At 40.2% G+C, this 23,710-nt stretch overlaps 2 protein-coding genes across 3 annotated transcripts in view; one reads left to right on the forward strand and one right to left on the reverse strand.

The window, feature by feature from the left end:
- The window catches only part of CEP128 (centrosomal protein 128), a 115,562-nt gene extending 106,010 nt beyond the window's left edge, over positions 1-9,552 (reverse strand). Inside the window, exons 1-6 of the mRNA XM_042047474.1 lie at positions 9,401-9,552; positions 8,242-8,281; positions 6,659-6,816; positions 5,163-5,249; positions 3,646-3,772; positions 2,599-2,720 (exon numbers count right to left, since the gene is read on the reverse strand). Coding sequence (XP_041903408.1) covers positions 2,599-2,720; positions 3,646-3,772; positions 5,163-5,249; positions 6,659-6,816; positions 8,242-8,281; positions 9,401-9,550 — 684 coding nt within the window. The 5' untranslated portion in view covers positions 9,551-9,552. The remainder of the gene's footprint in view (positions 1-2,598; positions 2,721-3,645; positions 3,773-5,162; positions 5,250-6,658; positions 6,817-8,241; positions 8,282-9,400) is intronic.
- A 6,599-nt stretch (positions 9,553-16,151) lies between these two features.
- The window catches only part of TSHR (thyroid stimulating hormone receptor), a 62,219-nt gene continuing 54,660 nt past the window's right edge, over positions 16,152-23,710 (forward strand). For both annotated transcript variants that reach the window (XM_042047831.1, XM_042047832.1), the window contains exon 1: positions 16,152-16,520. In XM_042047831.1, the coding sequence (XP_041903765.1) occupies positions 16,351-16,520 (170 nt within the window). In that variant the 5' untranslated portion in view covers positions 16,152-16,350. The remainder of the gene's footprint in view (positions 16,521-23,710) is intronic.

The following is a 23,710-nucleotide window of genomic DNA, read 5'->3' on the forward strand; positions in this document are numbered from 1 at the left end:
ATAACCTACAAAATAATAAAACTCCATGAACTGTAGTTGAGCCTGGATGACTGGATGAGGCTTGCACACTTCTATTGCAATCAACCCTTCACAATACATGCTCATTGTAGTTTAATTTTCAGTACTTTATTTGCTAAACCAAGTTTCCTAACTATGCCTTTTTTCTGTGGTTCAGAGCTTAGACACTGCACCACCTCTTTACGCTAATGCAAAGCAAGTTGAAACATCTGAACAAGTAATGTTCAGGAGAGACATATTTCATGTTAATAGATCCTAGTATAGCTAAAACAAATTCTGCCCAGCTATATATGCTACTAAAAATAGATGACATAGGAACTTGAAACAGAACAAGCAGAGCGGTATGATGTCTTCAGGAACTACCAAGAACAGGTATCGCCCAAGACTTTACATGCTCTTTTTTCGGATCTTGGGAAAAAAAAAAACAAGAAAACAAAAACACACATCTACTTTCCTCTGTAAAATCTCCCACCTTCCCCATTCAGCAGGCTCCCAACTTATCATCAAAGTTTTAGGGAGCAAATAAAAAAAAAATGAATAGGTCATTCAGTCTTCATGGGATAGAAAGTGACAGTTAATCCATCCTAATGCAACCGATTCCTGTCAACAGTTCCATGGCCAGGATTATCGTTATTAATTTGTAATATTCCTTTGGTCTATGCCCTAAATTTAAACCTTAATCTTCCACAACCAAGCTGACTGCCCTCAACATTCAGACACAGGCACTACTACCTCCCTTGTGTGATTACCCAGAAATTTCAACCTGACCTGAGAGACTTTGAAAAATAGAGCATATTTTCAAAATGTGTGTGCTAAGAAGGAGAGGGACTTAAATGTGTCAAAAGATTATTCGGCTGAAAAATTACTTCAGCTAGGAAAAGTCAGAATGGGAATAAAGAGACACCAGTTACAGAAAAAAAGAAAACGCCACAACTTTAGTTAAGCAGTACTGCTTTATCTCTGGTCTAATTTCTACCTATAATCATGATCAATGACTACTTGTAGTTCATCATTCCTCAAACCACTATACTCTTCTTACAAAATAGTTAATGAAAAGAAAAAAGCCATATTCACTCACTGAAAAGCAAGAATAAGGAATAAACCAACGGTTATCATCAAAACTGGAAAAAAAGCTATTTGCCTACACACATATTTAATACGAGGAACTTTGTATGCATTGCAGGAACTCCTTTGAATAAAATTTCCAAGATATTTATAGAATATCTAGAAGTAATCTAAAATAGTCCTAAGATTTTTTGATGGTTAGAAGGGAAGATTTCCACATAATATTATTTCCTTCCAAGGATTATTTTCCACTCTTACCATGGGGGAGGAAGGAATGGGGAGAGAACTAGATTAAAAAGATAATGAAATGGGGTTAAATAAAAGTCTAGGAATTTCTATAGCTTCCCAAAAAGTCAACTGAGAAAACATATTGTAGTTAAGTTTAAAATTATTTGGAAGCTGAGACTGATTTAATAAAGACTGATTTAATGAGTACCTTACAATCAGCTTCTTTAATATTAGTCTACACAGATTCACTCGAGCAAGTCTAGCCACTCTGTCTGAAAAAGCAAAAACAGGTAGTGAAATCTCCTCTCTACCTCTAGGATAACAGAAACACTTTAATCTTATTCATTAAGGTAATTAATTTATTTTTTCTGAAGTCTGCAAGCAGACACAAGTTAAGGGGTATGGAAATTACCAGTGGCAAACACATCCTCTCCTCCTCCCATCATCTGCCTGAAGTACAGGGTCAAATTATCCCACTCACAGGTCAGACCAAGAACTAAGATGAAGAACTAGTTGGATCAAAATCAATCTAAGCTACACTGAAGTAGAAGCAAAAGCACTAATACCCTATGCCATTAACTAAAGCAGAATAATCCCCTTCACAGCCTCACTGAACTTCAGCATGAAGGTGAAAGATAATTGGTTGGAAGGGACCTCTGGAGATCATCCCATCCAAGCCCCCTGCCAAGGCAGGGTCACCTAGAGCAGTTCCACAAGGCACTCGTCCAGGTGGATTCTGAATGTCTCCAGACAGGGAGACTTGGCAACCTCCCTGGGCAGCCTGTGCCACTGCTCTGCCACACTCATTGTGAAGTTCTTCCTCATGTTGAGGTGGAATTTCCTGTGTTTTAGTTTATGGCCATTGCTCCTTGTCCTGTCACTGGGCACCACTGAAGAGTGTGGCACCATCCTCTTGACACCCATGTTGAGATATTAATATGCATTACTGAGATCCCCTTTCAGTCTTCTCCAGACTAAACAGGCTATTCAGACATTATTTTTCTTTGTCATTAGATGGCCTAAAAAGTAGGGAGATTATTTTCGTATTTTACTTTTGATATCACTACCATCTGCATCTTTTTTCTCTATAATGATTTGCATGAAAGTTCATGACAGATACAAGAGGTGACTGCCTAACGAAAAATAGCAGGTAACACTGAAAGCACAAATCATAGCTGAAACATTCTTAGCTGCATCTTCAGAATCACCTCATTTAATGTAAAAGCAAAAAGTCTGGTGACCACATATTGCCTATGTGGGACAGGAACTCCCATTAGTGTTCTGTACCTGGTCCACATTATCTGCCTCACTGACAAATCGAACACTTGCAGATCTAGACCTTCGATGTTTATTGCCCTGTGAGTCTCTATAATCCCTGAGAGGAGAAGTGGGCAGGAAGTGGCGGTTCCCTGTAGGAGATATGAGATTAAAAGAGTAAGTAGGAAGACAAAATTTTGTATGGGAAATTTTTCATTTTGCTTCATGACAAATGCATATTTCATCCTGACAATGTCCTTCCAGGTCACGTTACAGACAAAACAACTACTAAATTACATAACATCCATGTGATTCTTTTAGCTCTTCTCTTCTTCAATTTAAACATTTCTTACTCATGACATACAAGTATTCCAGAAAGTAGAATTGTTTCTCCAAGGAGTGAGTAGTTTTTCCTCAAGTTTTATTTGCCCAACCAACCACTTTTTCCTCCACATAAACCCACTGGAGCTTCAAACTATTATATTTCACAGCTTTGACATAGGAATGAAATTTTTAGAGCTTTCTACTAGAATATATTAAGTACCAGCTCTGGAAGGAATACTCCTCCCAAACATACCTTTTCCTAAAATACAATGAATTTTCTGAGACATACAAGGAAAAAAACCTACTCTTCTGTGGGTCATAAATTACTTCTGTTTTTTTCTTTTACACTGTTTCCAAACATCCACAATCTCATGCATTTAAAATTTAAATTCCCTTTTTGCTGTGAAGCAAGCTTCAGAAGCTGCAATATCTTTTGGATTTAGCTTTAACTTGTATGTACCTACAACTCATGCAGTGGAAAATTTATTTTCTCAGCTGAAAGAATCAACATTTCATTTAGATCTCTTGGGATATCAGCAGAAAATACTACGTAACAGAAAGCTGGAAAAATTTACCACATAAACAACTGCATAACTTAATGCAGGTCTCCCAAATTTTTAAACTGAATTTCTTTCATGTAATCAATGATGAGTTTCCATGCCACTATTTCTACACATTTTTCTTAATTTCCTCTTTGCATAACACAGCAATATGACATAATTTAAGCATACTCAAGCCCTTTAAGTATTTTACCTGATGTTCCTTCTCCATCCAGGTCACTGGGATATAAGCTTGAGAGAGATGCACTTCTCATCCCAGAGTTTCGCATTAGTCGCTGGCTCCTTAATTGACCTATAGATTGTTCCAGTGTTTCTTTTAACTGCAGAAAAGTTATAATTTATTGAAGTATGAACACAGACTTATTTTTTAAAAAGCATGGAAAATATTATTTATTTAAAAGTCATTAAGAGAATAAAAACTATTTTTAAGCCAAGTACAGCTAAGAATTAATAACAGCTTTTCTTCAATATCTCATATATCACATTCCTGTAATTATAGCAAAACATGCTTCCAACATTGGCAGCTTAAAATATAAAGTTTCTTAAAACAGTGGTGCACCACATGGTGCATCACCATGAAAACTCAAAAGTTTGTCTCCTACAACCAAAATAAGACCTATTTGCCAGCAATGCTCATTAACAGTCCCGCAAAATGCAGAAAATAACTTCAAAGAAATTAGTTTTTACTAGAATTTTTCTACCAGCCCTACCTGGAATCAGTTTTACATATGGCTATCAAATTTCCCTAAGCAGCTTTACAGAAACCCCTATTTTCAGAAGTTTCATTTCCAGGAAAAGGAAGACATTCCCAATTTAAGAGTACAGAACTAGCTATATTCAAATATTAGTTCTTCATTTTTCAAACTTGCATCTCATTTTCTACAACTGCATTTGCTAACTTTGGTTCTTAGCCACTTGGTTTGTCACACCTTTATTTTACAATCCACAAAACATCAATTTCTAAAGGTTCTCCTTTTTCTAAGAGAAGCTTGTAAACAATGGTTAAATTGATGCTTTACTCCTGCAGAATTATACACTGTGTTGGATCTCTTTCTCTGAAGAAAACAAGCTTTCTTTTCTACGCATTTGCTTCTTCACTCTCTCTATCTTCACATGTAAAATATTCCTATGTAAAATGTTCCAAGGCAGCACCTGCTGCAGCTTGTTTGTAACCAAATTGTAAACCTCTCTTGCCCTAGCAGCACTAACTTGTTTTGCTTTCTCTAAGATACCTGTTTTCAAACTTGTAGAAGACTCATTTTAGAATTTTCACCCTTTCTGTAGTTTAGAGCAAGCTGGTCAACAGATCCAGAAACTGTTGTAGAATGACAGGAAAAAAGCTGCATCAGTATGATCCCAATCCCATTCCCTGCTATAATTCAGCTTTTACCTTATCACTTATTCATGCAAAATAAACATATTCCCTAATAATCTATTTCAGCTACACATATTGTACTTGGCATAGCACCACAACATAATCTCCTGGGTGCTTATAAACCAGAAAAGTAATGAAGCCTACAAAACCTGTCATGGTTTCATTATATAACACATTACTATACTATGATTTAGATTGCTCAAATAAATATGAGAAGTTTCTGTTTACAGCAACTTAACTCCTTATATATTCTGTCCATTAATATCAAGTTTTCAGCTATGAATTCTACTAATGGAAAAGACCTAAGAAGTTAAGATAAACTGAAAGTTGCTCACAGTTGTTATTGCTTTGGTTTGTTCCTTGTTGTATTCTCTGTATTGTCCTAGCAAATGGTCAACATGTCTTAGATTTCTGTTGGTATCCTTAAATAAAAAAGTTTTAGAAAAAAAAGTGAAAACAGAAATCTCCTCTAACCAAACATTACTGTTGTCTTTATCCTTCTTGATTTCTAAGATTAAATTGAAAACATAAGTGCTTTCTAAAGGGTCTACACATTCAAAATTCTATTCAAGTAATCAGAATCTGAAGTGGTGCAGCAGGGCTAAAGGAAGGAAAATAAAGAAAAAGGAAAAAACAAAACCAAATGCTATCATTTCAGTACAACAGTAAGTCCTCAGTTTCAAATAAAAAGTTTTTTCAAGTTTCAGCCATTCTGTAAAAAAACCTTTTTAATCCAAAGATCTTAACATTATCTGCTTGTAGAACAGAATAGTGATCTGAGAAATAACAAGTTTTTGAAGAACACACTAGGTAAGGTCACTGCGTGAGCATTCTCTGACCAGATGAGCAATTGGATCAGATGGCAGATCTGCTGAAAAGCAGTCCACAAAAAGCAGTTAGCTTAAAATCAGAATTTCAGAACAGCAGCTAGAAAGATGTTAAGACAGAATCAGGAGAATACCAAAGAATCCCTTTTAAAAAACAGTCAGACTGTATTCTTACTAACTTATTATCTTTTTTACCAGATTGATGTTTATTTTCGAGGTAAGAAGCTTTGAAGTTTAAATTTACCATTCTATATTGATTTTTCTCATATTTTAAAAGGAAAAAAAAATACTTCTGGCCAAACAATAAATAGTAAAACATACACCCACCCACTCTAGGTATTCAGAACTGTCAGCTAGAGAAGAATGGGAACAAATTCTCAAGCATTAATGGTGTCAGGATAGCTAAATGTCTCCTCCCACTTTCAAAAAAAAGTCAGATATTCCCTCTGCACCTTCCACTGAAGAAGAAGGAATGAGATGAACACTTTTTCTTGCTCAGGTATGTGAATCTTACAAGTTTAGAAACAATGCTTCTCACCGTGCGATTTTTCACATCTAGAAAATATTTTAAATGTAAGCTCTATCCTGAAGGAATTGACTGCCTACATATTCATCAGAAATCTGGAAATTTACACAGTACAAAGACAACCAAGACAAGGCTGAAACTTTCTCCTAGAAAATTTAATGCCTCTTGTGAGAAACTAACCAAGTTGATTTGGCCCTATTCAGTTTCCTAACTTTATAAATAGTATTCCCCAACATGTCGCTGTTTCTAACAACATTCTACTACTGTCTGAAATAACAGCTGTATAAAAGTCTAACAAGCCACACACTTTCAGTTCAAAAGCAGTATGATCAATTTCCCAAAACCCTTTTTGGTTTGCACAGAAAGCAGTATTTCCCATCTGTACAGTATACTCCACAACTTTAGAAATGAAAATTTGACCCTGTGTTACAGAAATGCAGGCTCTATAAATTCTTTAAAACCGTATTTTGTAAACAACCTGCAAAGTGCTTGCTAAAGTATGGATCTTCTCTGTAACTTCTTCAGCACCATAAATCTGAGCTCTGTTGTGGGATGCTCTCAAAGGCCGCCTTCCCATCCAACCCGTAAGAAAGTTGTCTGAATCACTGGATGAATCTGCCATCAGTATCTTGAAGCCTAGGCAGGAAGACCAGAAAAATTACTTATGTTAATTCCTGAGTGCAACTGAACAGTCTTCCCAAAGCAACTTCACAGACTCAGATTACATTTACATTAGCCTTTCTAGTCTGGGTCAGCAGGATGTACTTTTGAAGCAGATCTTCCAGCCAATCCTCAATTATTACCTTTGTTCACACTATGAAGCAGCATCAAGATGCAGGAGGCATCTTGCTCTTAGAAGCAAATTAAATCAAAATAGGCACTCTCATTGCTTCCAAATGTTCAGTACTCATAAAATCATGGCCCAAAGCAAATTCTCCCCCCAAAACATACAGTGGAGACATCAATGCTTTATCAATCATCCTGTTCTGCAAAACCATTCTCCTCTACCTCCCACTACTCACTAAGCTGTATTCAGAACGGAGATTGCTAAGTCTCAAGGATGGCAAGAGAGAGGGAAAATAGGTCAACAATCATCAGACAGGGGAAATTATTAAAAACTACAGACAGCTATGCCTAGTATAGTAAAGTTACATAGTAATAGATTAAAATAACTCTCAAAACGTAGATTAGATCAAAATTTTTTCTTAAATTATTACACACTGCAGCAGATTGCCTTAAGGTCATGGAATGACTTGACAAAGAGAGACTGGCAAACTCTTGAACACCCTGTAGTCAACAAAAATAAAGTCACAGTAAAGATGTCATTCTTCTAGCTCTAAGAGCTGAAATTTCAAAAAGGAACCATGGATGGATTCAAATCTTATATTGTATTTTATATGTAGGCAATTTGATATTTTTCCAGATCCTTGTATTTAATTTTTAAAAGGTTGCAAATTTATGTCCCCCAGACTTGGATAGAAACCTATCCAATAGGAAAGGAGAGCAAATCAATGTGCTCAGTCTGTGCTCAAGTACATCAGTATTCCTTATATTTTCTGAACTGGTGAATTTATCTCATCTTTCCTCTTCTTATCTCACCTCACTAAAGCACATTTTTACTAACAGTATCAGAATTCATTATTCCAGTGCCTCACTCTAGTCAGCTGCAATAAAGTCTTAATGAGACTGAAAAAGCACTGTGAAACAGGAAATATGGGATATTTTCAAAGACAAAGAAAAGTAAAATAAATAAAACACTGGTAGAAATAATAACATGGAATAATATTGGTTTTTACTGTAATTTGGAAAAAAAAAATCAACAAAACCCAAAAAACAAGCAGACCCAACCATAAGAGCCCCAACTATTGAAAAGCAAACACTGGGAAGAAAAAGGGAAATAAAGATTTACAGCAGGAAAGATTAATGGGTTTATTTTCAGCTGTCCAAAAATAGGCTCATTAAAATATTTATTAGGCAAAGCACAAAAGAAAGGTCAGTAATCAAGGTAGACGCAAAAGAAAGCAGTCGATAAGGAGAACATTTTGTCTGAAGAAAACTTACAATTTATGGTTAAGCATTCCTCTCTGTTCTCATGAGCAACCTAAAAGGAACCATAAGTACTTTTAAGGTAAAGAAGTTGTTTCATATAAAGCAACATCCTCATTTTTAAAGGAACTGTGCAAGTTTCACTTTAGGTTAAAAAAAATAAAAATCATAAAGTAGAAATTTGTAGAAATGTTCCGTATGCACATTTGCCCATCAATTGAAACAAAAAATAAAGCTTATTAGTTTTCCCAAAAAGCTACACTAATTTCAGCACATGATCATATTACCTACTTGACAATGAGAATCATTCAGCTCTTACTGGCTTTTAGTGCTACCCAAACAGATCATAACCTTTGTTGAACTGATAAAAAGCATCAATACTCAGTATTTTTCTTTCCTGTAGAAAACAGAGCATTTCAGCTTCACTGAGGACTCTCTTGTTAAGAGATCTGCAAGGTAAGAAGCAGAGCCGACAATCTGAACGTCAAGTTCTCCAGCTCAAGTAAAAAAAAGATAAAGTCAGTGTACACAACCTGATTATTCCTCAAGTGTTTTATTTGTTCAGCTCCACACAGACTCATCTATCACTAGGTAACTAACTTAGTGTCAAAGGTATGGTTGAAGCCTTATAACTAAGACAGAGCACGACCAAAAAAAAAAAAAAAAAAAAAAATTATAGCCATTCCAGAAAGGAACAAAATGACACCTGAAAGGCCCTTTCCTTCAGTGCTTGTATTTGAGCCCGGAAAAAGCCAGGAAGGTGATCCTGTACGGTGACATTTCATCACCGTGCCTTCAGGGATCAGTACCACATTTTACTGTCAATTTTGCACACCGTGCTCCCTGCACTCTTCGGCAGCACGACACAGAAAACGAACCCTCCACACTGTTCGTACACAATGCCCTCTGCAAACCCTCCTCCCGCCGGGCACGCAGGGAACTTCACTAACAGCCGACTCCAACTCTGAGAGTCTCCTGGTTCTTTGGCCCAGACAGGACCGTGGAAGCCGAAACGGCGCCGGGCGCGCCGCCGGCCGGGCCTCCGCACTGTCCCGAGGCACCCCGCGGCCGCCGCGCCTCGCGCCTCCCGCCGCCGCTCCCATCCGCGCCCGCCCTCCCGCACACCGCCCTGGCCGCGGCCCCGGCTCTCCCTTCCCGCACCCCCAGCCCTCACCGCACAGCGCTCCGAGGCGAGGCCGCCCCGTACCCGGGCACCTTCCGCCCGCCTCACCTCGCCGCTATGGCAACTTGAACTAGCCGCCCTGCCGCCAGCTGCCGGGGCCGCGGGCCGGGCACCAGGCCCCCGCAGCGCTACATGGGACATGGAGTCCACAAGCGGCGAGCCCGCCATAGGAAAGGCAGCGTGCGGGACTTCAACTCCCGAGAGGCTTTGCGGTAGCAGCGCGGCGGCAGCGCGGAGAGGGACGGGCAGGGCCCGCCTTGCCGGGAGACCGCTGGGCCTACGGGGGGTGCCGGCGGGCGGTTCCGCAAGAGCCCTGGTGTTTATGATAAAGTTGTTTTGTGAAACGCTAAATTTTTACAAAATACACATTGGTGTTTACAAACATGTCAGCTAAACGACTGCGAAGAGCAGAAACAAAAGCTGTTGCCCTGGTAAAGCAGACGAGTCTGTTCCGCTTCCGAGCAGACGGCTGGCACGCTGGAAAAAGGCGTGTGAGCTACGGAGAGCAGCTGTTCTTATAAGGGGGCATCTCCCTTCCTGTTTGTTGACTTTTCCTTGTTTCGTTAAGCCACGCATGTCCCTGTTGTGTCCATTACCCTTATGTGCAGTAAAAACGACCAAATATTACACACTGCTACCCTGACTGGCCTTGAAGAGAGAAAAGTTTTTCATGGCTTTTTCATGAAACAAAGCAAAAGGAAAAGCACAAGAATTCCTCAATGTCCCGTAGCCATAAAACTCAAAAACTACCTTGAAATAGAAGACAATTTTTTTAATATGGACATGAATTGTCAAGAACCTAGAAAAAAATATTTCATATGGCTGTTCAAACACTTGATGCTGTGTCAAAGCAGTGTGTCTAATGCATTTTGTTCTGACAGGCTAGAAATTATTTGCGATACTGAAATAGAAACAGGTAGGAATTGGTGTATCTTCCAAGTGTCTAGTATGGCAAAACATGTTGGTTAGTCAGAAAAAAACCCCACCAAGTCTTTTAATCGACTCTTTACTGATTTATTTTCCTGGTTTAAATATTTCCTCATGCAGATATTCCAAGATGTGGCTGTTGATATCTGGTGATCTATATGGAACACCAATTAGACCTAATTGCTTCTTTGTTAGAACCCATTGTGGTTTATCTGATTTGTGTATAAACCCCATAAGCAGTGCAAGGATAACTGACAAACCACATCAGATCTGGCAGATGATAATAATGTTATTTTTTTCAGAAAGCACCACAAAAACAATGGAGTTTGGAGCCTTGCAGTGCTTGAGATGATATGTACTAAGTGAGAAACCATGGCTGTCACTAGAGGGAGTGCTTGTAAAAGTGGAAAAATATGCTTGTCAATTTTTGCTGTGTTTAAATTAATAGGGACATGCGGGGATCGTAGAAAAAGCATCAGAAAAAATGATCTGCAACATACTGTGATTTTAAAGTGATTTTCTTTCCTATTTGTTTGTTTGAATCAGAGAAGAGGACAATTTAATTTATAAAAATTACTTAATTTCTCTAGCCTCAGGGCATACAGGATTTTGCATGTCTGTTCTTAGTATTATATTTATAATTGTGGATGTACACTGGTTGGTGATACTTTTAATACATTAACTGGTTTTAGTGTATAAAAGAGGAACATTTATTAATAGTCTACAGGGTTGAAAAGTTGCCAGTCACTCTAAGCTGCTAGATGCCATCGTTTTTCAAAACTGATATGGTCAGAACTATTGATTATTGTTCTTTTTTACAGCTTAAAACGCTTCCAGTCTTGACTAAGCTAAGCAACTGTGTTCTATCATTCCTTCAATACAGGTCATGTTTCTAAACCTCCCATTTTCCTTACTATCCTGTGAAGAATCCTGTTTGTCTACTTCTTGATGATAAAGTATTCCAGACAACTCTATAAATGTGAAGTAAACTGGAATAATTGCAGCATATTCCCATATTTCTGCCATGCAGGGTGTATCTTATTGCATCTTATTGCATTGCTACCTGTGTTTTTCTATTCGGAATTTACATTCTGATCTAGAGTTCAGAGACCTCCCTAGCCTGGGGTTATCTGTAGACTTACACTCTTAGTGCCCCCATCACTGGGCCTATTCTTGAAAAAGTTGAACAGAAGGACCAGGAACTGTCTAGAAGAAGACAGAGCATGGCAATGCAAGGCCAGCAGCTCCCTCAGGGCCAGGCACCAGGAGCCACAGGGTATCCTCCTAGAGCAGCAGACAGGGCCTGGCAGCCGATTCTATCCCACCAGCCCTGCCAGGGTCTGGGAAGCTGGTGGCTTTTGGGGCAGCCACAACCCCAGGTACTGTCACCTCCTGAGGGAATTGGGACAGGCTAAGGCAGGGCCAAGGTGGCAGCCATGGCCAGGCAGGACAGTTGGAGACCAGCCCCAGTGTGGTAGTGCTGGGGCAGGGACTGATAGCCCTGGAGGCTGACATGGTCCTGGGCTTTGTGCAGGCTGGGGGAAGGTCCTAGTGGAGGCCAGGGGGAGTCAGGTCCATCAGTGCTCTCAGCTCTGACAGGCTGCTCTAGGGAAGGACTGCAGGCTGTGAGCCAGGTGTGGCCACAGCACAGAGAGTGACACAGTCCTGCAGCATCTCAGCAGGACTGGGTTGGTGATATTGACAGTCACAGCAAGGCAAGGAATGAAAACAGATCCAGGATCCAGATAGGAGGAGCAAGAGACACCTGGAGACAAGACTACAGTGTAGGTCCAAGGTCTATCAAGGAGACAGGACTGGAGAGAAGACCAGAGACAATGCTACCTTTCACATCGGTCCCCAGGAAATGCAGGAAAATGAGTCAGCAAGACAGGGCTGCAGGAATCAGGCTGGGAATGAATTCAGTGTTTAAATATCTCAGTCCTGAGCTGACCCAGAGCTGTCACAGAGGGTACGTGGTGCTGGGGTGGGCAGGTTGGCCAGGACAGAGCCCTGACAGAGGGAAACAACTGAATGGTGATTGCAGACTTGTAACCAGCAAATTCCTTAAACATGCTGGAAACTACAATGCAAACATCATCTTGCTCTTCCGAGCGAAGCCAGTGCGCATGGAAACACCGTGTGGTTAGCAACAGTCATTTTTCTCTCTGAACTCTGTTGATGTTCCTGGTTCAGAATGTGCAAGCCAAGTCTTGAAGCACAGAAGGAGGTGCATCCAGACCTGGAGCTCTTCCCAGGCTGAAGTTACATGTTCTGTCCTGTTTCCTTCAAGACTATCAGGCCTTCAGCAACAGGAGTCCCTTGCTTCTCTCATTTATCGTTCAAGCCCAGAAACCATATATTAAGCAGTTCTTATTTATTTTAGAATCTGTTCCAAACATCTTTGTGTCAGCCTTGCCATTTCTTTGGTATACAATCTTTCACAGTTTCCATTTTTGATCCCTTAGAAATAGCTGGGAGGATACTTTTCCTTCCATTAATTCTTTCTGGACTATCACCACTGCCACAGAGGCATTGGCATGCCAAAGCTTCTGATGCCAGTATGTATGTGCATGCTCTTTTTCCCTAATAAATGAAAGATAATTCAAAATACTTTGCTCTCAGTGAAAGAGCAATGAAGCAAATTACCCTTCTTCTTATTTAAGAGTCTGAAACACAATTACAATGGAGTAGTTAATGCAGGTTACCCTATTAGTAAAGGTAAGTATGCCAGATGAGTCAGTAGGATTTGGTTTATGATGTGAATGACACAAATCTTGGGACTACTTATCTTCCCACCAGTAAAACTATTTCTCCTTTATTTTGTCCATGCACAGTGATACATAAAAAGTAACTCGGAAGTTGGAATAAAAGTGGGAAAGGGGCGGGCTGCCAGAGAGTACACACAAGATATTGTAACAAATCACTCCAGCAGTACTGTAATTAGAGATGTGTCTCCCATCTCTGGTCTTTTCTGGCAAATGAGGTCATGTTGTGAGAAGTAGGAACTCCTCTGTTATGCTCAGAGTCATACTAAGTCATCAAAATTGGTTGTGAGAAAACAGAGATTAAGCTGGAAGAGAATTTTATGCTGCTTGAAGCTGACAAATTGCCTCTGGACAGTGCCAGGCAATATTGTTTGCTGGATGAAACAACTATAACTTGTACCCACCACACCTGGAAATCAGGTGTAGAATGGGCTCGTGACAGCTGAGAGATAGGTCCAAAAGACAACAGAAATTCCTTTGATGATGCATTTGTTTTGCTATATGGTTTTGTATGCTTTGTGTCAGCCTGTGTCAACCCATATTTCTTTGCCAAAGCCAAAAGGAGCAGAGATTTTCATTTCTTATTTCTAATATGGTATACAGTGTCCCTGGGACAAGCTGTTACTTTGGCAGTAAGAAGCAGAAAACCAGGTGAGAATGTTGATATCCTGGAAAACCCTATAGGCAGGTATAGCGCTGCATGATTTTTTGTAACATGTAACACATTAAGTGAAGTTCATTAAGTGGCTGATTATTCCCGTTGGATAGAGGATCCAAGGCAAGCCTAACTCCACTAAACTTTTATGTTTGTTTGGTCTCTGATATATTTGCATTTGATTTTTAAAAATTATGGCCATGGAAACCACAACAGCATGAGAAGAAAAAAGAAGGCAAGTCCCACAGATCCTGGCAAAAGCCTCCCTGCAGTACAGGTGGGCACTGAGGTGATGTTTCCAGATCTGGGAAAGATCAGTGGCATTGAATGGAGCACACAGTAAGGAACCCTGAGCTTGCACTGCTACCCCATTATTGTGATTTGCCCTCAGAGATCAGTAAGACTTCAAAGTATTATGAAATAATACAATTGTGTCCCACAACTGATATAATAGGTGGATGAGAATTTTTATCTTGTCTATGGTTCCTAAAACAGGAAGACAGGCTATGCCTCATGAATGCCAGGCAATATTACTCTGAGTGTGTTGGACAGCAATATAAGTTTTGCAGATTGTAACAACTGTGGTAATGTTGTACTTGCTGACTCTCAGTTACTGTGCCAAACAGGATATGGCGCATCTAGCTTCCAAAGAGGACACAATGGGTGGCACAGGACCAGATGGGGCAGCAGCACAGAATTAGGTGTGTTTCCACTTTCAGAACCTGTACTGCTTTGTGGCTTTCTTCTTTATGAAATGTGGCGTTAGCTCTTGGCTGGGAAAGAACATGATCCCACTGCTGAGAGATGGCAACCTTGAAAACCTTGGTAGCAGCCTGGAGCAAGCCAGTCTGGCTTATGCCATAGTGGAATCTGCTCCCTTAGCACTGAGCAAAGTGGTGAACAGTTACAGAGCTCCATGTCTGACTTGGCAAGACTGAGTCACACCTTTTGTCTCATCTGTGCCTCTGTGGAGTGTGTATCTCTCTTGTTCATTTGCCTTGAAATTCAGTGATCTGCCTGTGGCTTCGTTGTTATTTAGTCAGGTTGGTACAGACACCAAAAAATGGTGGTGGATGGTGGCTCTTAGGGCTGCGAGTGAGTTACAGATGTGAGCAGTGTGTCAGAAGGACATGACTGAACAGGACATAGGGCAGCCAGTGTTCCTAAAGGAATTCATGCAATGCAGTGTGAAGTTGTCTAGGACACTGTTGTGGGTGCTTCAGCTTGTCCCCTCTCTGGGACACCCCTAAGGATATCCCATCCTAAACAGGAATAAGTGTAACTGATGGGATCCCTCACGTACACAAGATCTAACTGCTTAACATAGGCCCTTAAGATCAGGATTTATGTTATATTTCTTTATGGGCACAGTATCATTTGCTTACCTTTAAAAGATGCAGTAAATGGATTCATTACATTTAGGAAACACATACTGGTCAGCTGACTTAAAGTACTTTTAAAGAGTTATACCAAAATAGTGTCTGATGTGTTGTACTCAAAACATTGGAATAACTCTAACATAGCTGGAGGGGAACTATTTATCCAAGAATATTGTAGTCTAATTTACACTGTGCATAGGATACATTTTCAAGTTTCCTCCTCTGAAGGTTACAAACATTTATTTTGACATTTTTCTTGTTGTGTACCTACTTAAGGTGACAATAATTCCACTTTATTTCTGTCAAGGTTAGATTTTTTTCTCCCCATTTTTTTTCTTCAGTGAATGGATTTCATCTTTTCTGATAATGTGGAAAATGCTACTCTGTCCTCTTTTGCTCCATCCTGTCATTTTCAAAATCATTAATTTTAAATTTTCAGTGCTTTTTTAACTTCTTTACGTTTAGCACATATCTAACTTGTAGTCAGTGAATTTTTGCTTGTCGTAGAGGTCTGCTTTAACTTCACTGCTTTCATAGGTGAGTTAGTATGGCTCTTACTCAACCTCTTTCCTTCTGTTCCTTTCTGCAAAGATGCCAGGAGGAATGGTCGGGATCCGACGTTTCGCTGCTGCCTTTGAAAACGGCTCGACGGGCCGGTCCCGCTGCCGGCGTGAGTCTCGCCCCGGCAGAGCAGGGCTGGGCTGGGCTGGGCTGGGCTGGGCTGGGCTGGGTAGGGCAGAGAGCCCGCTGTCCCCACGCAGTCCCGGCCTCCCGCGGCAGGCGGCCCCGGCGCCCCAAGGCTGCGCTGGATCCGCCGGCTGCGGACGAAGCGCGGGGAGCGGCGGGGTCCCGGGACACAGCGGTGAGAGCCGGGGTACGGGCGCTGCCGGGGGCGGGCCCCGGGGGACCCTGCGGGAGGGGTGCGGAGGAGCAGGGGGCCGGGTCCTTGTGGGGCGGCAGCGGCGGGGAAGGATGGCCGGCGGGGTGGGCGCGGGGCCGGGGCAAGGAGAGGGACCCTGCCCGATGGCGAGGGCGCGCAGGGCTTGCTGAGATCTTTCCTGACCCCGCTTAGGGAGGAGGCGGCGTTGTCCAACATAGGTGCCGCCTTTCCCCGGCAGCTTGTCCCGGCAGGGCAGCGTTGTCTGCCCCTGCAGCTCTGGAGTCTCCTCGTCCCCTCGGAGAAGCGAGGGGCAGAGCGGGAGCGGACGGCGAAAGATGCTGTGCGTCACCGTAGCCTTTCACTTGCTGCTGGTGCTGGTGCTGTGCAGCCAGGGCATAGAGAGGTGTCCTTCAGACTTCTGCGAGTGCTCCGACTGGGAGGACTACAAAATCACTTGCAGGGACATCCACTTCATTCCCAGCCTTCCGGAGGATACCCAGACCCTGTGAGTACATTGCGATGGTTTAGGGAAGCAAAGTCGTCATACTTTGCAAGCAGGAGATGCTCTGAGCTAATGTCCTGTGAGATGAGGAAGTGGCGAGAGGGGAGAAGTGCTGTAGACTACCTGGGCGGTACAGGATAGCGGGAACGGCAGTGTGCACACTCTGCGTGTGGCTGGAGGAGGTAGGAAAAATCACTCTCAAACCTTAAAGAGCTGTGAAGAGATGGTTGTTCATTGGATCTTAAGAGTTCTGTGTAAAATACTGGAAAATTAGTAACTGGGCTGTTTGTGGGCAAAGTGAGCACTAGGCTGGATTCTGTGTAGCAAGTGCTTAGCAGGTGAGGGGAAGGAAGGGTAGATCAAACAAGTTTTGTGATTAGAAACTGATAGGGATTGGATGTGTCACCTCACAGAGTTCCACGAAATCCTCTGTGCATTTTCAGCTTCTTTGTTAAAGCTGGAAAAAATAAATAAAATCCATGAGAATTGAGAATCCAAGTATACTCTCTGGGAGATGGAGTACTTCAGATCAAAGTGTGGAGTGTGGGATAAAGCAGCAAATTTAGAGCTTGCCAAAGTGATAGAGAATTCAGGTACCTAAGCCTAAGTGTTTGGTCCATTACAGGCACTGTAGATCTTGTCTGAGTTCCTGCTGCCAGCCCAGATGAGCATCTTATGTCATATCTGTCAGTTAAATACTGTAGTGCGACTGAAATGGCACCTGCTAGTTAGTTAAAACTGAGCAGATAAATCACTCCTGGCTTTTACTTTGTTTCTTGAGTTACAAAATGTTTCTAGTCTCTGTGGGAAGGTTCTTTTGTAAATATAGATTACTTTCTGATAAAGTAAATGAACTCAAACTCAGTTGATTTAATTGCAAGATAAAACAGTAACAGATTGATTGGTTTATGTCTTGATAATGATTCTCAGGACTTTATTTTAGAATACAAACCATTAAGTTACTTGAACTTATTTGAATGCTGCTCAGATTTTTTAACACTGAAAGTAAAAGCTTAATTTGATCACTTGCCTAGAAAGAAAGAAAAAATTATTTATTTCCATTATTTTTGCTTGCCTTTAATTTTTTTGATGGTTAGACTGCAATATTTCAGTTAAGATTCCAAATTATACAAGTTTTTTTTGTTATTATACTTTTATATACACAGTTTATTTAGGTTGAAATTGCAGTGATGTTACTATAGTATGTTCTATGAAATCTACCAAGTAGTGTGTTCTTTGAAATCTACCATGACAAATTAGAAAATATAGGAGTTTCAGTTTATAGAAGCAAATGCCTTTGTACAGACATTTAAAAGAGTTAATAGAAACAATGAGATCACATAATGAAATTTGATACTTTCCTTGAAACATGCTGGTTTGTTGGCTGAGAGGTACCTCTCTACATACAGCTCCAGAAATAAAGCACTCTGGCCACTAGAATTCTAGTGTTTTAAATATATGTAATAATGGGGGCTGTAAAATAATAAGCTATTGTTTTGAAAAGACAAAAACACACAGTGAAGATCTTATTCCCATGGGAGAAATAATTAACAAAAACAAATGAAAAATATTTTTCTGTTTATTTTGGGTGAAATTTAATCATGTGCACCAACTAGAGTGACCATTGCAAACTTCTCAAGACAGGTACTCCCTACTGTATCAAGAAAATATTCCAGGTAATGACAATTGTGATTTTATAGTGTAGAACATGCACTGCAGTAGTCTTTTATTTGAAAGCAAATGGGAAAATTATCTGAGGAAATAAGGAAACACACAACCCCCCCCCCCCCAAACAAACAAACAAACAAAATACAACCTAATCAACCAAATAACAGCAACAAAACAAAAAAAAAAACCCACCCCTCTTTTTAACTTCAGTTTGAAGTTTCCTCTCTGGGTGAAGTGTGTTCATTTTTCTTCTGTTCTCTTACTTGAATTGCTGAAGTCTGGTGGGCTGTACGTAGTTCTGTAGTCCCTTGCTCTCTGTAAATGTCTTAAACTTCTTTACCTCCATATGTTAAATGGGAGCCATAACAGTTACTTATATGTGTTTGCTGCTTCAGTTTGCAGTTCTGAGTGTTTTCAGATGCTTCAGACTGGATTATTTGCACATGGCAGATAAAATAACACACAGAGTTTTTGTGAGAGATTGTGAAGCGTGTTACCTTTATTCCATCATGTTTTCATCCTTTTGCCGTATAATAGGCAATAGTTCTGAATCAAAGACAAAAGATTCCAAAATAATTGAAGTTTCTGTTAAACTTAAGAACAAATGAACACTTCTTTGAGATGAAATATGTAACTGTACACATCTGCACATTTTATGTTGAAACCCTCTACAATTTTCCTTAAATCCAGCAAGTTTGTTACTTTAGGCAAAGTAATTCTGCTTCTTGGTGGTAACATGTGAACCTCAAGATTGCCGGTTTAAAAACTTTTTTGTGTGGCTATTCAGTTTTGTAGGGTTTGTAGGACTAAGAGACTGGTGAGTCTAAGAACACTTTGCCAGCTTTTGGAGATGATGAGCTCTTTTCAGTGCACAGGATCTTGAAACTCCAATTAAAGTTTCATTCTGATTATTCAATCAGGACTGTTCTCATTTCTCTACCCTACTTTAAGACAATGGGGCAAACCTTTATTTAAGAAATGCTTATAAGAAATTCCAATAAATGTTTATTTCTAATTCTTTTAGAGAAAAGTGACATGAACTTAAGCCAGAAAAGTGTGTTTATTTTAAACTGTTTGTAATGTATTTATCCAAATATAGTTAATGCAGGTGCTTATCCAGAATGCCTGAATGCGCAGAATTGATCTTGGAGATGTCCTTTTTTCAACATAAGATTTTTTTTTTTTAGTTCCTTTTCTGGAAATTAACAAGAGAAGTAGAAAGAAAAAGGTTGTGTATATTATAGGTAATTCTTGTCTTGTTGCCTGAAGTTAAGGATTATATAATCCTTATATAATATATACACATGCCATACTTTGGCAGGGAAGCCATTCCAAGTGGTATGCAAATTCAGTACTAAAAATATGGAATAACTTATCAATTATTTTGTCATATCTATATTTTTATGCCTCTCTCTGAATAGCTGACACCCTGACTTGGTCTGTTGCCATTTTACCACCTCCTGGTCCTCCTTTGCTTCTGCCTTTGCCTATCCTTGTCTCCAGTCCTCCATGCTATGACAGTGGCAATACATGCATGGTAGTGAGGAGATCTCTGCCCCAGCCCCTTGGCTGGCAGTGTTTTTCTCTTCCACCAGCAAAGTGCTGGAGCAGAGCAACAGTTGGTGCTGTAACCTCCTCTGTGTTGGAAGGAATATGGCAGAAGAGATCCTGGCCTTTCAGTGCAAGCAGTTCCACTAGGAAGTGGAGGTTAATGACTAGGAAGTGGAGGTAAAGATTTACTTACACATACAGATCACCAAAGCCCTACTGAACATTTGTCCAAAGATATAATTGCATCATAATGCTTGAATTTTTGTAATATCCTTCTTGCCCTCTGTCATAGGTTAGCAAGCGTAGTCCCGGAAGGGACGTCCTTGCTAAGGGGTGCTTACAGTTTCCTCTGGGAACTGACAGAACCTATCAGCTGGCCAGTTTGAATATGGACAATTCTCTAAGCCACTTAAAGTTGTGGTCACCTCTGTGATCCACATTTAAGAATAGGCAAACTCCCCCTCCAAGCTCTCTCTCGTTTCTGGCGCTGGGACAAGTGGCTGCAGGCCCCGTGTGGGGGCCAGCGGGCCACGGCCATCCTGGAGCCATGGACCTGTTCCAGCCGTGGAACCCCCCCCACTGCCTTGCCGTGGGCAGCCGGAGCGGCTCGGCTCTCCCCCCTCTCCACTTCGATAAGAAAAATTCAACATTCCAGCTGTAAAGCTGCAAGGCCGAGGTGAGAGTAACCCTTTTACTGCTGTGAAGAGCTGAAAACCTGAGGGAAGAGAGAGAGGAGATGCTTAAAGCTGAAATTCTGTTGTGAAGCTATGATATATCAGAGTATCCTGTTGTAATTTCATGAAGATATGGGGGGTGGAGTGTTCAACTTGTGAGCAAAAGCACCTGTGCTGAGATAGGCAGATGCTGACGCAGCTGTAATTTCATGAGAAGTTTGGACAGGGAGAGATGAACCAGATGAGGACTTTTGCTCCAAACGGGAAAGGAGAAAACCTCAGTCCGTAGAGATGAACCAGATGAGGACTTTTGCTCCAAATGGGAAAGGAGAAAACCTCAGTCCCTAGAGATGCTCCTAGAGATAGTCCTAACGATGAAGATGATGAAGACCCTTTGCTCCCAGGGAAGGAGAAGGGCCTCTGTTTTTTGTTTCTGAACGGCTCAACCTTAAAATTATACCCCAAAAAACTTCAAGAGTGGACCCTCGAAAGCAGTTGCGGGAAAAGCTGCAAGTCGGGGGAAAGGACTCACACGCAGGCAGAGAGACTCCTCTTCCTAAATGACTGAACGATATTTGGAAGTGGGCGGCTGTCTCGTTGTGATAATGTTTTCATAGCATGAGCAAGAAGAGACTTCTCTTTCTAAATGGACTGAACAAGGTTATTATGGAAGTGGTAAACAGACTGAACATCTTAAGGGTTGTCTTTTCACATTGTCAGTGGGAGAAGGGAGGAAGGTGGGGGGAGGAGGAGAGTTCTGAAGGTGGTATAATTTTTTTCCTTCTTTTAGGTCTGTTAATAAACTTCTTTATATTCTTTCAAGTTTAGTGCCTGTTTTGCATTTCTCCTAATTCTTATCTCACAGCAGATAAACAGTAATGAGTATTTTGGACCAAACCACTACACCCTCATTATGATGACACGATCAGATGGTATCGCTATCACAGCATCACCTCAATGCACTTCTCAATGCTTTTCATTTTATAAATGTATTTTTGTAGCTTTTAATTATTTTTCTTTTGACAATAAAACTAATAAAGTCTTTCTTCTTATTTAGTGTGCATTTCGTCTCCTGCATTCACTTACTTAAATAACTTAATCTCTCCCTTCCCTTCCCTTCCCTTCCCTTCCCTTCCCTTCCCTTCCCTTCCCATATTAATATGGTTTCTATGCTGTACCCAGGTGCTGTTTTCACATCAACACAATCAAATTTGATTGAAATTGAACAAGAGGATATTAGGCAAGGACAATGGAACTGGTAAATAAATAGACACAAAACCAGTAGAGTTGTCAAGAATATGCTCTTTACATCTGGTATTAAGCTACAATTCTACATCTGCTCCAATATATTGGCCATAGGTAGGATACTGCCTTTTGACTAATGCAAGGCAGCTCACCCTTCAGGGATAAGGAACCCTAATGTGTCATGTTTACTGTATTGGCAAGGGTGAGCATGTGGATACCAGGCTAAGATGTAGTGAATCAGCTGGTGTATTTAGTTCCCCATGCTATTGTTAGCTTTTAATAAAGGACATACGGAAACTGTGCAACGTTTTACACATTTAAAATGTGATATTTAGAAGTAGCAATGATATGTCAAGTGCTCATAAATACTTATTGATAAACATGGTTTTTTGAACTGGAGAACAAAATATATAGGGACTAAACAGTTTTACCTGTAATAACTGCATCACCAGCATCCACATTTTTTATTTGCTTAATGTGTAATTTAGAGCATTTTGGTTCACAGAAGCTATAAGTAGTACTGAAGGTGATGATGTCTCTAATTTACATACAAAATAAATTACACTGATTTAAAATATTTCCCCCAAACTTAAATCTTAGGAATTGTCTGAAATTCAGAGATATTGTGATTTCAAGTAATTCTAATAGTTATCTTTTTATAGACTTCATTGCTTCAGAATTAAGTACGGAGCCTCATAAATGCATCTTCACAAGACAACCCTGCAACCTAAGCACATAATTATTATCCCTATTCTAATGCTGAAGTACTGACAGTCTAAAAAAACATGAGGAACACTGACATGCTTAGACAACGGAAGGGAACTATTAGGTTATCCTTCAGAAAATGGAAGTCATGCCCGGAAAAGGAAATCTTTGGAAACATGAAGTAACACAGTAAAAAAATACTTTCAAGAGAAACTTGTAATATCATAAAAACTCAGTATAGTCTTTAAAACATATCAAATGCTAATCTCGAAAAACTATCAAATTACAGTGTCAGTATGAGTTTTGTTTGAAACGAACTGAAAAAATTGAGTAGATTTAAATTCCCTGAACCAGATGATACTTGTGTTAGTTCCATAGGCAAAAAATTGCTGCATTACCTAGTGTAGTATACAACTTACTGTTTAATTCAGCCATGGTGACAAAGCAATGGAAGGTCAAGAGTGTAGCATAATTCTTTTAAAAAATGTTTTAGGGAATACCTTGGGAACTAAATGCTTGTTGGTCTGTCTTCTCTGAAAGACTCTGAAAAACAGGAAGGACTCAAGCTGATAGATAGGGTGTAGTGTTTGCTGGGTCAGTGATGGTCAAATGATGGGATGGTCAGGCCCAGAGAGTGGTGGTGAATGGAGTTACATCCAGCTGGAAGCTGGTCGCAAGTGATGTTCCCCAGAGTTCAGTGTTGGGGACAGTTCTGTTTAATATCTTTATTGATTATCTGAACAAGGGAACCAAGTGCACCCTCAGCAGCTTTGCAGTCAACACCAGGCTGAGTGGGAATGTTGATCTGTTGAAGAGTAGGAAGGCTCTACAGAGGGATTTGGACATGGGGCACGAAAAGTCCATTCAGGCTGAAGGAAGAGTGGCTGAAAAGCTGCCTGGAGTCAAATAACCATATATTCTGTATATTCTGGAGGTAATATAGAATGGCAGCACTTTTTGAAATAATGTTTTAGTTGCAATTAGTTCATTTTCCAAAAAATAGTGAGTTATTTTCACTTGTAGAAGTATTTAACTGTTTCTGAAGTAAAAACCTGATTTGAACCTTCTTAAATTTTTTTTTTTTTTTACCAAACACCATTATACTTACCAAATCCATGAAATTGTTTTATCAATTGTCTTTCAGGTAATGATTTAAATAATTCTATGTACATACTGCAACATAAAATGTTTTCTAAATACTGTATTTTACATGAAACTATAGTTTCTTGTCAAATCTGATGCTTGTTATTATGTTTACCTACATATTTTGCTTAGAAAGGCATGGTATTGCTTCTATAATCCTGCTGTTAACATACAAAAATCCTGCATTTGACATACAGTAGGTCCAAT

Source organism: Corvus kubaryi, unplaced genomic scaffold (assembly GCF_017639235.1).
Source record: "Corvus kubaryi isolate FWS band 111438036 unplaced genomic scaffold, C.kubaryi_AGA036_p1.0 66, whole genome shotgun sequence".
Taxonomy (NCBI): Eukaryota; Metazoa; Chordata; class Aves; order Passeriformes; family Corvidae; genus Corvus; species Corvus kubaryi.